General features: G+C 35.1%; 1 protein-coding gene across 1 annotated transcript in view; it reads left to right on the top strand.

Moving 5' to 3' along the window:
- The window catches only part of Dcc (DCC netrin 1 receptor), a 1,118,465-nt gene that overhangs the window by 998,255 nt on the left and 105,043 nt on the right, over nucleotides 1-15,167 (top strand). The window contains exons 18-20 of the mRNA XM_051163583.1: nucleotides 3,874-4,012; nucleotides 8,621-8,728; nucleotides 14,324-14,518. Coding sequence (XP_051019540.1) covers nucleotides 3,874-4,012; nucleotides 8,621-8,728; nucleotides 14,324-14,518 — 442 coding nt within the window. The remainder of the gene's footprint in view (nucleotides 1-3,873; nucleotides 4,013-8,620; nucleotides 8,729-14,323; nucleotides 14,519-15,167) is intronic.

The raw sequence follows: 15,167 nt of genomic DNA, 5'->3' as shown, positions 1-15,167 counted from the left end.
CTGTTTGCACTAGATACTTGCTTCTGTGTAGAAGAATTCTGTTTTCCTTGGCAAGTACCAAGGCTCCAAGGAAACATTCTGAATAGATTATGCCATGATTGTTTTCATTTAGAATCTAGATTTCTGTGCATTAATATCAAAGGCACCTATTCAAGAGAATATAACAGGGAATAAATGATATAAAGATATTTTACAGCAACTTAGAACTGTACTGTAAGCCATTAACATTGATTTTCTTATGTAGCTTAGCAACTGCCCTCCTATTTTAAAGGAAATCCCTTAAATGAGCCAGAGTTATGCCGGCCTCCTGTTGGTATACTCATTTCTAAATAATTTCATGGCCCTCTCAGAGACTATTGGTGATAAATAAGAAACACCATCATTTCACCTTTCCATGTCTTCTGCCTAGGCTCAGCAATCCTACCAAAGACCTACTTACAAAGACAGATGTGTAGCCTTCTAAGCCTAAGAGCAGGTTAACATCCTTAAATGACAGACAGTGTAAACAAATACTAAATATATATATATATGTATGTATATATATATATATATATATATATATATATATATATATATATATAATGTATCTCACTTAGAACACTTTAGGTAGCCATCTCAATAGACATGTGCTTGAAAGAATCCATAAAGGGCCATGGAAGACAACACAGCTGAAAGTTAGTAGTTTACAAAATGACAATAGGAGATGAAAGGAAAGTTGAACTCAATAATCTCAAGACTTCGGACACTAAATGCAGGAGGACTGACAAGAGTGTGAAGCCATCCTGGGCCGTAGGATGAGACCTTCTCTAAAACTAAAAAAAGAAAAAGATGAAGAATGTAAATTGTGTCCCCAAAGTAAGGGATCTAGTAGCTTAGCCCTAGCATTCCAGTTTCCTCATTCTCACTTGCCTCTCTCCAGGAATAGCTGTTAAATCCCTTGCTCTCACTGACTGCTGTATCCCTTAATCTGTCCTCAAGACAGTGGTGACTTGAGAGATGCAACTGACTTTGGAGGTTTTTCTGCCGCAAAGCTGGAGATAGAGCAAAATGCACATGACTTTCTTAATTCCACCCCTATCTCTGCACACTCTTTCCAGATATACTTTAGTGTCTTTCATCACTTATTGGTCAAAACTTTATAGTTTATGATAAGTGAAATTTGAGTTGATATAACAACATCGTACATTTAATTTGTTATTGATGCCTTGATAGACCAGGCATTGGAAAAAAAAAAAAAACTCCCGAGGCAATTCCATGCAATACTATTGATAAATGATATGTTATAAGTGCCTTATCTGTCTCCTTGAAGTATTACATTTGAGACTCAGCAGAACCATAAATATAGACATTATTGGGAAAGGAAAAGAACATATGAGAGTACTGAAAAACATCTCTATACATAGGTTGTTCAGTCTTAAGTTTACTTTTAGAAGACACTCTGTTTCCCTCTTTAAAATGCTATGTGCATAATTACTCTACTTTGTAGATGTTTTCATCTTACAGAATGACTATGGAAACTTTGCCAGAATGTGAAATGTCATTTAAGAAAAAAAAAAATGATTATTTTTCAGCATCATTTGATTGCCAAGATTTCTTGAAAATCATTTGAGTTAAATGGTTAGTAGAGCAGACACAGAATTTCTCACAAAGAATTTGAGTACTAAACAAAAGAGATTGTAACTGGGCTTTCTCCACTCAATTCAAATGATTAAAGGCATTATTTAATTTACTACTAATAACCTTCTGCATGTACCGAGGTTCATACGTGTGCATGTGCACACACACGCACATGTACACTCACAGACATTTCTACATCTACACACTTAGATGATGAGTTCCCTAGGAATGAGTTGGGTAGCTGAGTAGCAAGGGTACAGGAAGAGGTTACTGGTCTATGAGAAAGATATATAATAAAATTTACGGTTATTGTTAATAGATGACTTGGTTTTTACTTTATGCTTTTTAAACCAAGTTCATATCTAAACGTCATCTTTAATTCCATAATAGTTTTATAAGAATAACAAGACATTTTCATTATAAGACAAAGGGTACTTTTATATAGATTTAAAAGTTGATTTTTCCAAAAAATAATTTTAAAAAAGAGTTGCCTTTGCTATATCATGGAGTATCATTTTTCTCAATTGGAAAATAATTCTGAAACTACCATTTTGATTTTTCAAACCCCTCTAATGATATTTCTATAAAAATATGAACTTCTTTTCATCTTTTCTACCAATATTTAATCACATTCTGTTTTACCTGAAATTCCACTCAAAATATAATTACTGGCAGTAGCCTAGTGCTTATCAGATGCATTGTAAACGTAATAGGATATAGGCAGTTGTGCAAGACTCAGTCTCTTCCTCAAGATAGAACTCAATATGGAATTCAATATAACTAATGTAATGAAAAGTGACATGAAACAAGGTTTAATGCATTATAGATAGCATTCATTAATGCTTGCTCTGGGCCAAGCACTATGTTTAACTTCACTTATTTCACACAGTAAATGATGATATAATGTCTGTCATGTTAGCTTCAACTTAAACATAAGAAAATGGAAGCTCAGAGAGGTATTATCCAGATACTCTGTATTCACAAATGCAACCAGACAGAATTTTCCAACTTCTTTTTTTTTTTTCACATTTTAACAATTGGTTATAATAAAAGCTTTCTATGAGTATCCATAGAAAACATTCTGATAAATGTTTCTAAAGATATTCAATTTAATAGAATAAATGGATACATTACCAGAATGTTACTAGTTTCTTTTTAATCTTAATGTTTAAGAAAAAGGATTTTCAGATATATAGCCCAACCTATTACAGATATACAATATAATAATTTGCCATACTACTGTAAAAGAAAGAGATACATATATTATCAACTAGTGGGAAAAACCTTTGATTTTTTTTTCAGGTTTAATACTCAATACATGTATAAATATAAAAGGAATAGGAAGGATGAAGTTTGGGGGAAGACACTGATGTAACTACCAAGTGCAAGAAAATGTTCCCAGAGGATTTACATAGTTTAAAATGCGCCAGGTCACTTGGGAAGTAAGATTTTCCCCTTGAGACCAGCATGCTTTTTTAAATTATCAGTTGCATTCTTTGAGTAAGCAAGAAAGACACAATTTACTTATTTTGTACTAAAGTACCTAAACTTGATTATAAAGAAAAGAATGATTTTAAAGTCAAACACAACACTCCACAATATGATTTCATTGTTCAATATTATACGATTTCCTTGTTCAATATTTATCCAATAGGTCACTCCTTTATGATCAAGGGCTGCCCTTCCCATGCATGTCTCCTTATATGTGAAGTGTCCAGAGAGAGAGCGCACCATGTAATGCAGAAACACTCTTGCTCTGCTTCCATTTAAGAGATCAATAGAGCTTTGCAAGTGCTAAAACTTTGAAACTAAGTCTTAGTTTTAAACATCATAATCATTACATTGCTATTGATGAATGTTTACAGTGGAAAATGGTGGTCAATAGAAAATATATAATACTAACCTAAAACAACTCTAGATTTCAATGACAAAGAAATGAATTTAATTCTGGTCCCGCTAGAAAAGTGTTGAAATGGAGTTGACAGTAGAGTTTGTCCTCTGTGCTTACAGGTCGGCTCTGGGAACCCATCTAGGTGCCCTCCCCTTTGAACACCACACTGACTGATTTTATCAGCCAAGTCTCTGATGTATATTGGATGACACAGTGTATATTGGATGACACAGAAGCAGGCCCAGCTCTTCCGCTATTTTAAACAGAGTCTACTTTTGGCTTAGTTGTGTTCAATGTCTTAGTTTACTAACTTGCCAGAGCTCATTGTTTTTATTTCTTTGCTTGTTTTCTTCCGGTTTGTATAGTCAGAAGATACAACCTCTCTCAGCTATACAGCGACTGGCCTCAAGCCAAACACGATGTACGAGTTCTCGGTCATGGTGACCAAGAACAGAAGGTCAAGCACGTGGAGCATGACTGCACACGCCACCACCTATGAAGCCGGTACGTGAAGAGACACTGGCCGCAAAGGCTCATGCTCGGCATTGGTGTCAGTGTTCACCGAACCTGAGGAACTGGAGGCTTAGAATTAGTATGTCCTCAAAATTATAGCTTATCCTGCATGAGACAATGTATCCTGTACAATTCACAGCACTCGTACACCTAATAGTATTCTTCCACTCCCATAGAAGAGGATGAGGGTTTTCAACAGATTAAGCATCTTGCTGCATGATTCATCGATGATTATTAGAAAGAGTTCTTTAGGACATTTAACTCATGGGACCTCCGTGTTGATTCTCTTCAATGCGTTTACATAAAGGGCAGGAATCTGGCTAACTAGTAAAAGCTAATGGAAATAAGAGTGGCTTTGAAAAACAGTCCTGATAGGTATTAGGTAATTTGAGACAAAAACAAACATTATAAACTTGTCCTCTGGATGTGTATTCTGGAATAAGAAGTGGTTTCTAGGTGGTATTTGAAATACTTTGGAAATAGTTTAACATACTATATTTTTCAGACTGTAAGATGCACCTGACCACAAGATGCACCCAGTTTTTAGAGCAGTAAAATGAGAAAAACAGTAAAAAAAAGCAATTGAACATCAAGGTGCATCCTAATTTTCCCCCCACTTTGAGGGCAGGCAAAAAGTGTGTCTTATGGTCCAAAAATACAATAATAGAAAGCTTTTATGCCCTTTGAAAGAACTCAAATATATGCAAACCCAGCCGCGTAAGCCAATTAGTCACCTCTCCTGCCTCAATAGTAATTGCTTTAATTGGTTTCATATTTATATTATATTTGTGTGTGAATTACACTTATATTTGTGTATGAACTACACCTGAACATTTTCAAATTTTAAAATCATGCCAATAAAGCTCTCCTCAAGAGAACAAAATTTCCCCTTTCCACTAGAAGTTGTCCCTTGGTGTTGCTACTTTAATTTTATAATTGTTACCTTAATTTTTAGAGTGCTACATTTTGTAGGTACTTCTGTCTATAAAGCTCTTTTAACACTCTTTCCTTTAGTTTACTTATTATACATTTTAAGCTTTCCTCTATTAATTCTTATTTGGATGCCAGTATCTGCAGTTTATTAGAAAAATTAGGACCAGCCAAGTGAGTTACATACTATGAGGACCGTAAAATAGCACCCTCTCCCTTTCCTTTACCCTAAAGGAGAGAATTGGAACCAAACACAAACTATTGAAATTTCAAAAAATAATAGAAGTAAAACCTGATATGACTTGACTGAAACAATAGTCATTTCACCTAAAAGCAAGCAAATTCATCCATTTCCCCATTCATAAACATAAAATTGATAATAGCATCTGGTTTGCAAAATGCATCCTATACATTGCTCATCAAGTACCTAGCCTTATAGAGGCACCAATGGTGAGTCCCAAGGCAGACAAAAAGATAATAAGCTTGAGACCTGTGGTTAGTAGAAAGGGTGATTGTCAAATCAGATAATGATCTGAACAAAGGTGTAAATAGCATGTGGATGAGATCCCTGGGTGATGACGAGAAGCAAGAAGTAATTCACAAGTGTCTGTAGATTCTGTAACTGTGAGGAGGAAATGAGTTGGATGAAATAACTCAAGGACTCACTTTAATTCGGAAAGAAAAAAATAGTCTTTATGGCTTCATTGCTACAAGCTGATGTCGCTCATGGTAAACCTAATGGTGACTGGAAATGTTTAATTTAAATATTTCATTCTATCCAAGTGGACAATCTTTTATTTTAGTCTGATTCACTTTATTAAGATAAAATAAATAACAAGAATGGTGCCAAAAAGGAGCCAGTTGTAGCTGTAAAAAAAAAAAAAAAACCAACAACAACAACAAAAAAAAACTGTTGCTGCTTCACGGTTCCATCGCCCACCTTTCTGAAGCAGCATGTTTTCCCTCGTTGTGTTAATTAATGTTCTACTCTTCAGAGACGAGAGCCTTAGTGGGACATCTTGAGATAGATGGCAGGAAAGCTGGCTCAAAAATCCTATGTCACAAACTCGTGTGGCCATGATGCTCACATTGACCCAGAGCCATTATTTTTCTCCAAAAGAAAAGTCCACACGTTGCTCTCAAGGGAAGAACAGTAGAAAAATATTACAGTCAAAAAACCAAATGCCTGATATAATTCCCTTGTCTGTCATCTTCTAAGTTTGGAAGATTTCCTTCCATTCATGCATTTAATGTAGACACCAAAGTCTACAGAGGAAATGTTTGCTAGCCATGGATATGAGAGAGCCTTGCCTGTCTAGTGAGCCAAAGTGTAAATAACGAGAACATTTATAGCTTACAGCCCCTGAGAATAAAAATCATTTTAAGAAAGACAAATACATTGAGAAACCATGAAGTAACATAAGAAATGCAGTCACCAGACTTGAGACATATTAAAAAGTACAGGACACATCATAAAGTACAAATTTTCTCTGGAAAAATAAGGGGAAGTTTGACAAAAGAAGAAATGCCTGGTCACAGCCTCAGGGCCTAGGGGTGGGGAGATCAGTACGTATTAATGTGGATCATAGGAACCAACAACCTTTTTTCTTTCCCAGATATTTGGGGGGGGGGGATATGTAGTTCATAGGTTAATTGTAAATATCTGATCCTGTAAGTCCAACACCAACATGTCTATTCATCATTCCCACAGCCTAAGCATAAAGACATACACACAACTGAAACCAGTGACTGAGAAGACTGGTGTTTTGAATACCCATTGTCTCAGCACCTTACTATGTATTGCAGCAAAAATTAAAGAGTTTTTTTTCTTGTTGTTTTGCTTTGCTTTGGTTTTTACCTTTTTTTTAAATACCAGAGCTGACTGATGGTGTAAGCTAATCATCATCCCTTCCCTATTTTCTAAAGAAACCTTATTTTGAATTTTAAGACAGGTGAGAATGAGGATGTTCTAGCTAGTTAAGATCTCTTCATTTCTTTCATAGTTTAAAGTTTCTCTTATATACATTAAATAATATCTAAATCAATTTCTGACTGTATCTAACTTTTCTATTCACAGACTATGAGATATCCTGAATGAATTTTTTTAAGAAAGTAATCTTTTTTTTATAAGATGACATTACCTCTTTGATATTTTGCTATAAATTTATGCTGTTTTTCCAATAATGCCCCCTTGGCATATGTTTCATCTCATCCCCTATTTTTTATTCTTATCCTCTTCTTCTTCCTCTCCCTTGGGTCCACTATCTTCTCCACTTTTCTTTTAAAATTTCAATATGTTAGGTCATTGCCAGCATATCAAAATTAGCTTAGTTCTGTCTGTGTGTTTATCATTGAATCCATTTTTCAGGGGAGGCCTGGTGGCACTCAGAGGAAGGATAGCTGGCTACCAAGAAGAGACTTGATACCCTATGAGCATATACAGGAGGAGGAGGACCCCCTCAGTCACAGTCATAGGGGAGGAGAGTAAGGGGAAAATGCGAGGGAGGGAGGAATAGGAGGATACAAGGGAGGGGATAACCATTGAGATGTAATATGAATAAATTAATAAAATAAAATAAACAAAATTAGCTTAGTTTTTATTAACTAGAGTCCAAGTGGCCTTTGGGAAAAGATATATGACAGATAAGAATGATTTGTGTCTTTGCTCTTTGGTTCATATCTATAAATACACAGGAAGATATCCTGGTAGTAGAGTGTAGCTATTGCACTGATGTGTCCTACATTACATTCCGAAAACCAAGGGAAATAGGATGAAGATAGATCCACATAGCACTCAAATTCTGTTATTCACTGGACTCCTATTTGAAAACATGAAAATTATTGCACAACAAAGAGCAAGAATAGATAGCTGTGAATCTGACTGTATCAAACTAATGATAACAAGGAGATTGCAGATAATGGATTTGGAGTATTGCTAGCTTCTTAGAAGGCCAACTGCTGTCAAAGGAGTTATAAACAGATCAGTAGAGATCTGCAAGATGTTTGATTGACTGGTCACGTTTGATCTTACTTTAAAATATATTTACATTTTGTTTTACACAACATTTAGAAGAAATCTATCTGAATGAGGCCAGGGTTTCTTGCCATCTTATTTTATGCCCAACTGAGGCAAAGATTCTCATCTCTTACTTGACTTTTCTACTTTTGTTTCTCAATTTCTGTTCTCCCTTAGAAACATTTACCACATCATTTAAGCTACAAGGTATGATCAGTTTTATTTTGTTTGTTATTCTTTCTCATTTTCCCCATAGAATATAGTAGGTATTTTTCTTCAGCTATAAAGTACAGTTTTAAGAGAGTCTTTAATGGAAGGCATGAAGTTCATCAGTTCAATAAGCGTACTTTTTTGTAAATGCATACATGAATGTGAGCTACTTAACAGCACATGCTGCATTCTTCTGACCAATGTTTCCTCTCTATACTCACACCTTTGGAAGACATTGACTGTCCACAGTAAACCATCAATTCTACACCTTGCCTTGCACCATTCAAGTATTTGCAATGAATTGTAAAAAGCAAAATAAACATAATATGCTTAGTATTAACAATCTACATCCTGATTGTTAATTAACATCATGACAAAATGCCCACTGTATCTTTTCTTTTCTACAACCAATGACAAGGCCTTGTCTCTGTCTCACATCACAGCCCCGACTTCTGCTCCTAAGGATTTGACAGTCATTACTCGGGAAGGGAAGCCTCGTGCTGTCATTGTGAGCTGGCAGCCTCCCTTGGAAGCGAATGGAAAAATCACTGGTAAGTGTCCATCTCACTCTCCCAGCCTTATCCCAGCTTGACCTTTCTCACTGGCTTTGATTACTTCACAGCTGACCTTGCCCTTTGTATGGAGTTCCTTGCTTAGCATATTTGTTCATTTCCTCATCTTCTCTGATTGGCTTTTCTTGTCCCCCACTGAGGAAGTAGCTCTCTAATGGTTCCTACAGATACACACACATACATAGTCACTTTCAATTGCTGTGTGAAAGATAAACATTCCAACTGGAATCGATGGTTTTTGTTTTATTTATGGACCACTAAGACAACCTTCCATGAAGTTTCTGTGTATATCAATGGTAAAATGTATATGGTTGTTTGAAAATTACAGCCTATAATGGATTTCTAATGGCAACATGTGAAGGAGATTTGTCTTGAGAATTTTAACTTCTTTAGCTTTTAGCTGCATTCTTTAATAGTAAGGTTTGGAAAATACATAATACTGACTGACAGAAATTGAACATAATGAATATTTCACAGTGACAGATTTTATTTTACCAAATATTACTGATAGCAAAAATGCCCAATTAAAGCATCCATTAGAAGCCTATGATGTTAATTTAGTATTTAAAAAACATAATGGCGTTCTATTAGAGAGTTTTCATTCTATATTCAATTTAGATCAATTTAAGTTTTTAACAAATATCCCCATAGCATTAACTTATTATGGAAAATATTATACAACTCAAAATGTGCACGTTATAACCCAATAAAGTAGAACCATTGAGTTCGGGACTTACAAGACTCTCTCTAGTATTTGCATGTACATACAAGAGGTATATGGCAGTACCACACATAACAGACTGACTGAGTTGTTCTGTAAGACAGATAAACAAGGGATGAGCAGTTTCAGTTTCAGATGGTAAACTCACTCCATATGCGGTGTTATAAAGTTTTGCAAAATAAAAAGATAACATGATGCTTATAAATCTGATTGAATTTTAAGTTGAATATTTGCTTTCTTTAGGAAATTGCTTTTTGGGTAATAGCAAACAGAATTTTCATATGAATTGACAAATATGAGGCAGAACATAAACAAAATCCCTGCCCCCCAGAGCATATGTGTTTAGTTGTCAGTGGTCCAGGTCTTTGAAAACTCAGGCTGGTACATTCTAGTTTTCTTTTATTCTCATTTCTCAGTACCCTGGTTTACTTACTGTAATTCCATTTCAATACTTTTATAATGCTTGGTTTTATTTATACTTTATTTCCCTATAAACAGTTATTTACAAACATGTCAAAATAGATAATCTTTTAAGAAGAAAAGAATAGAAATTTTAAAAATAAAAACGAGGTGTGGTAGAAACTATGTTTAGTGACGAATGAAATTAATCATATTTTCCACTACTACACTCTTCATTCTTACTCAAATAAATCTTCAACTTGTCAAAGTAAATAACAGAATGTGTTTTCAACTCTGAAAAAGAAAGACTTAGACACATACGCGCGCACGAACACACACACACACACACACACACACACACACACACACACACACACACACAAATTTGAATTACCAGAGACCTAAAAAGCTGATTAATTTATTAAAGGAAAATTGTCATTATTAAGGATGTACTTTAATTCAGTTCAACAAAAAGTCAAAATAAGAAGCCTTGAGAAACTATGAGGAAGAGGAAAGAGACAAAGTAGGATAAGGACTAAGAATATAACCCTGGTCTAATATATGCATGCAAGAAAATATAATAAAACCACACAGATGTAATTTTATTTTTTTAAAGAAAAATAAAAGTAATTGTAAATGTGCTGAGCAAGAAGCATCATGTTCTTATGCACTGCACTCCCACACATTGGTTCCCATTAAGATGTTATGCTATTATTCTTTGATCTCCACAAGGTACATTATAGCACATGCACACTTGTACACACATACACAGACACTCATACAATTAATAAGGGTAAAAATAAACATAATGAAATGAGACAAAAGTTAAAAAACTTTTTTGTTTCTGTTTTTCTGTCTTTTAAAAAAAAAAAAAAAAAAATCTCTTCCTGGTAGCTTGCTTAATCTTCCTCTGAATCTCACCAGGTCTCCTGACAGAAGGGAAGTGGTCCAATAGGGGGCACCAGAGTTCATGTCTGAATCAGTCCCTGCTCTCCACACAGTTGTGGAGAACGTGCTGTCCATTGGCTGGATCTGGATAGGGGTTCTAGGTTTACTGCATGCATTATCCTTGTTTTGTACAGTAGTTTGAGCAGACCCTCCTGGGTCCAGATCCGCCGGTGTTTCTCGGAAGTCATGCACCATGTCAGCATCTTACGATCTTTTTGCTTCCTTTTATACACAGACCCCTGAATCTTGAGGGTAGGTGTTTGAGAAATATACCCTATTTAGTGCTGAATTCTTTAGAGTTTGTCACTCTCTGCACATGCTCCAGTTTTTGGGTCCCTGTGTTAAATACTTTCTACTGTAAAAAGTCTCTGATGCAGGCTGAGTAATTAAATAATTGATGGGTCTAGCTATATCCCTTTAGCATAAAAATAGTATTAGCGGTGGAATGAGAGGAGGGGGTAGGGGTGGGACTGAGACAATAGTAAAATAGCACTAGGTTTTTCCCTATGCACAAAACCTATCTAGTTTCACGTTCTTGACCACTTTAGCTGTGTCAGGCATGGGTTCCTTTTCATGGCGTGGGCTTAGATCCGATCTAAAATTGGTTGGTTACTCTCACACCATTTGTGTCACCATTGCACTAGTATATCTTGCAGGTAGGCCTTTGTGTAGGACACAGGATTGTATATGGGTGACACCGATGATTATTTTTCTTTTCCAGTAATGTGTAATGTACTTGTCACACCATGAACACTCTTCAATAGGAGTGAAGCATCTAGCTGGGCACCAGTTCAATTCCTCTGTTCAGAAACAGAAGTAACTGGTACCTTCTCCTTTAATTGAGAAATCCCCTCTGCTCCCTCATTCCTTAATAAGCTACATAACCTGTGTGTGTGTGTGTGTGTGTATGTGTGTGTGTGTGTGTATTTAAACATACATATCTAAAACTTAAGATCTAAAAACCCTAACATAAATGCAAACATGCCATATTTTGAGGTCTCCTTACCTCATTCAAGATGTTTCAAGCTCCATCCATGCAAATTTCATAATTTCATTTTTCTTAACAGCTGAATAATATTCTATGTTATATGTGTATTACATCCTCATTTTTCCTTCTATTCTGCATATCTAGAATATCAGCATATGTTAATTAAGTAATTATATCTTACAAAGGTATAAGTCAATATATCAGCCTACCTGAAGTCTCATTACTTTTGTATAATTATACAATTGTATAATTGTATGCATGATTAACAGCAGACTTACTGATGATCAAAATTGACCCTCACTTCCTGCTTCCTGGTCACCTCCACTTGGCGAGTCATTTCATCAAAGCCACCAGAGGAAAAGATCTATGGATTCTGCTGACAATGCAGAAATAATAATCTTGCCTGAGTTCATGTTACAGGATATTCTGACACATCAATTCTGTTGGTGCTAAGCAAGGTTTAGAAGTCATCACAGCTCAGGAAGACAGAATCGCACAAAAGTGAGAAGACCAGAGATTAGGAGTAATTGCAGCTATCACAGATGGTTAATCAAACTTATTGGTTTAATGAAAAAGTCCTGCCCTGTGGTCATTTTTAAGGTAACACCTATGGCAGGCAGGTTTGGGGAGAAAAAAAAAAACAAATAAAAAGTGAGTCGTACAAATAAAGAAATGTAAAGATGAGCACAAAATAGATATAAATTTTAATAATCAATTTTACTTGAAGAAAATGACTTCTGGATATTGGATTGTGTAACATGGCTTAATTTTACAGGTCAGCCAGGAAGAACCTAGTTAAGACCACAGAAAGTTCAGAGCTCCAAACATACACAGAACATTATATAAGGCAGTGTAATGAGTGATACAAACCCATAGGTACTATCCTAATTTATTAAAAACACAAAGATACAGAAATGAAAGTTTGCGATAGAGGAAAGCTTTTATGTGTCAGAAATACCTTAACAGGACTTTGATGGATGATTTGCAGAATCCATCCGGATACAGAAAGTAAAAAAAGGTAGAATGATGTGTGGGTAACAAGAGAAAGACTGGAGATACATAGACAGCAATCTTCCTATGGTTGAGGGTGTGTGCTTAGGGTACAATATGGTGCATGGATACTTCCAAGAAGTGAAACTCAGTCTGAGAACTCTGAATTAAGCTTTGCAGATACATAACAGTGACAGTTTCCAGGCTAAATGGGGGCAAGAAGGCCTCAAAAAAAAAAAAAAAAAAAAAAAAAAGCATTTCAAAGGAAAACATTCTTTTAAGAAAGTGATTTTCATGATCTTTTTTTTTTTGTTTTTCTTTTTTGAGACAAGTTTTCTCTGTGTAGCCTTGGCTGTACTGGACTCGCTTTGTAGATCAGGCTAGCCTTGAACTTACAGCGATCTGCCTGCCTCTGCCTCCTGAGTGCTGGGATTAAAGGCATGCGCCACCACGCCTGGCTTTGATTTTAAAATTCTTATGTAATAAATATTATGCAGTAGCATGTATAATTCATATAAACAATGAAAGTTATATAAAAGCGACTTATTTGCACAGAATTATTAGACTTAGAAACAAGGTGGCTTATATGTGATAAATATTATTTACAGAATTCTGGTGGAACTGTAGCACGCCACCATATTTATATAGCATAACGATACAAGGTTAACCCCTTACCTGTCAGTGTTATCTGACAATGTAATACAAAATTATTGATAGCACCTATGATGGATAAGACTATTGTTCAGATATGCATAGTTCGTAGGGTTAAGTGATTTTTGCTGCATATTCAAACAAAACTATCACGAGTGAGTATACTGTTAATGCTATAGTAACATGATGCCCTAACAGAGTTAAAGCCCTCCACGGATAGGCACTATGTCTGAGATGACAACTAAACCACCTTTATCTAGTCTAGTGATATTATTTGCCTGCCTAAGATGGAACAAGAGAAATATTGCTAGAATCTCGTTCCAGCCATTTTCCAAACTAGCTTCATTATTTGTGAAAGGATTGCCACACAGGCCCCACTAACTTCACAGGGTCACTGCAATAATAAAATATGACTGTTCATTTTTACAATATTCTAAATATGTGCAGAATTTTATACTTCCAATACATCTTTATTATTTAAGCACAGCCAAAATAAATATCACTTATTTTCTTTATTGGTCTGTTATAAATATTATGCAGACATGTTGTCTCAGTTTTACATGTTTCATAATGTTAATATATTAGAAAAGACAAGTAATTAGGATTTATAGGTAGCAAACAGAAAATTTTAATATGACAGATATATTTTATTTCTAATGGCCCACTCCAATTTTTATTCTCTGCACTAAAACAATTAGTGGCTAAATCTTGCAATATTTAAACTAGTGATGACTGGCTAAGCTGAATGCTATAGTTTATAGATTGTAGAAATATAATAATTATTACAAATTATGCCTGAGAAACGTGTGTGTTTGAAAGAGTAACTGTGACAGGCATTCTGTACATCAACCAGAATAGCATCTGTCTATTTTTACAGCTTACATCTTGTTTTATACCTTGGACAAGAATATACCAATAGATGACTGGATTATGGAGACTGTCAGTGGTGATCGGCTTACCCATCAAATCATGGACCTCAACCTTGATACTATGTATTACTTCCGAATTCAAGCACGGAATGCAAAAGGCGTGGGGCCCCTCTCCGATCCCATTCTCTTCAGGACTTTGAAAGGTTTGAGCTATTTTCCATCGTCTCTTTTGTTTTCTTGAGGGATAGTCACAGAATAACTCCACAGTCTGCGTTAGGAAAAAGATCTACCCCTTTTTATTTTGGGGGAAAATGCCTACCGTGGGCATTCAGAAGATATTAAGATGTGACTTGTATACTCAAATTCTATATGTGAAAGCAAGAGCTATTGTTGTATCACATTTTTATGCCATCAATACCAGGCAGTCACATATAACTTGACTTTTTATTTTTAGCCTTCTGGCATTTTCCTTTGATTTTATACACACCATTTTTATTTGATGTACAATGAAGCCTTTTGACCTTTTTATATAACAGAATAAAAGTATAGGTGAAGTGAGTTATGTATATGTCCTAAAATTGCCAACTTTAGTTCCTTTCAATAATGGTCATTTTTATGTATTAAAGAAAGCTTTAATAAGGAAAGCTAGAAAATTAAAATAAAAAATGTGGTTGGTATGATGCAAACACAAATCCAAAGATGAGATGGAAAGTTTAATATGAAGATTAGATGAAATCTCACAATCATGTTAATATATATATACCTATATATTTACATACATACATACACACACTCAATTTAAAGATAGTTAATGTCTGTATAGCAAATACTGAATTTAAATGCTGATTATAT

This window comes from Acomys russatus, chromosome 20 (genome assembly GCF_903995435.1).
Source record: "Acomys russatus chromosome 20, mAcoRus1.1, whole genome shotgun sequence".
NCBI lineage: Eukaryota > Metazoa > Chordata > Mammalia > Rodentia > Muridae > Acomys > Acomys russatus.
The sequence above is the reverse complement of the archived record's forward strand: the minus strand, read 5'-3'. Positions and strand labels throughout refer to the sequence as shown.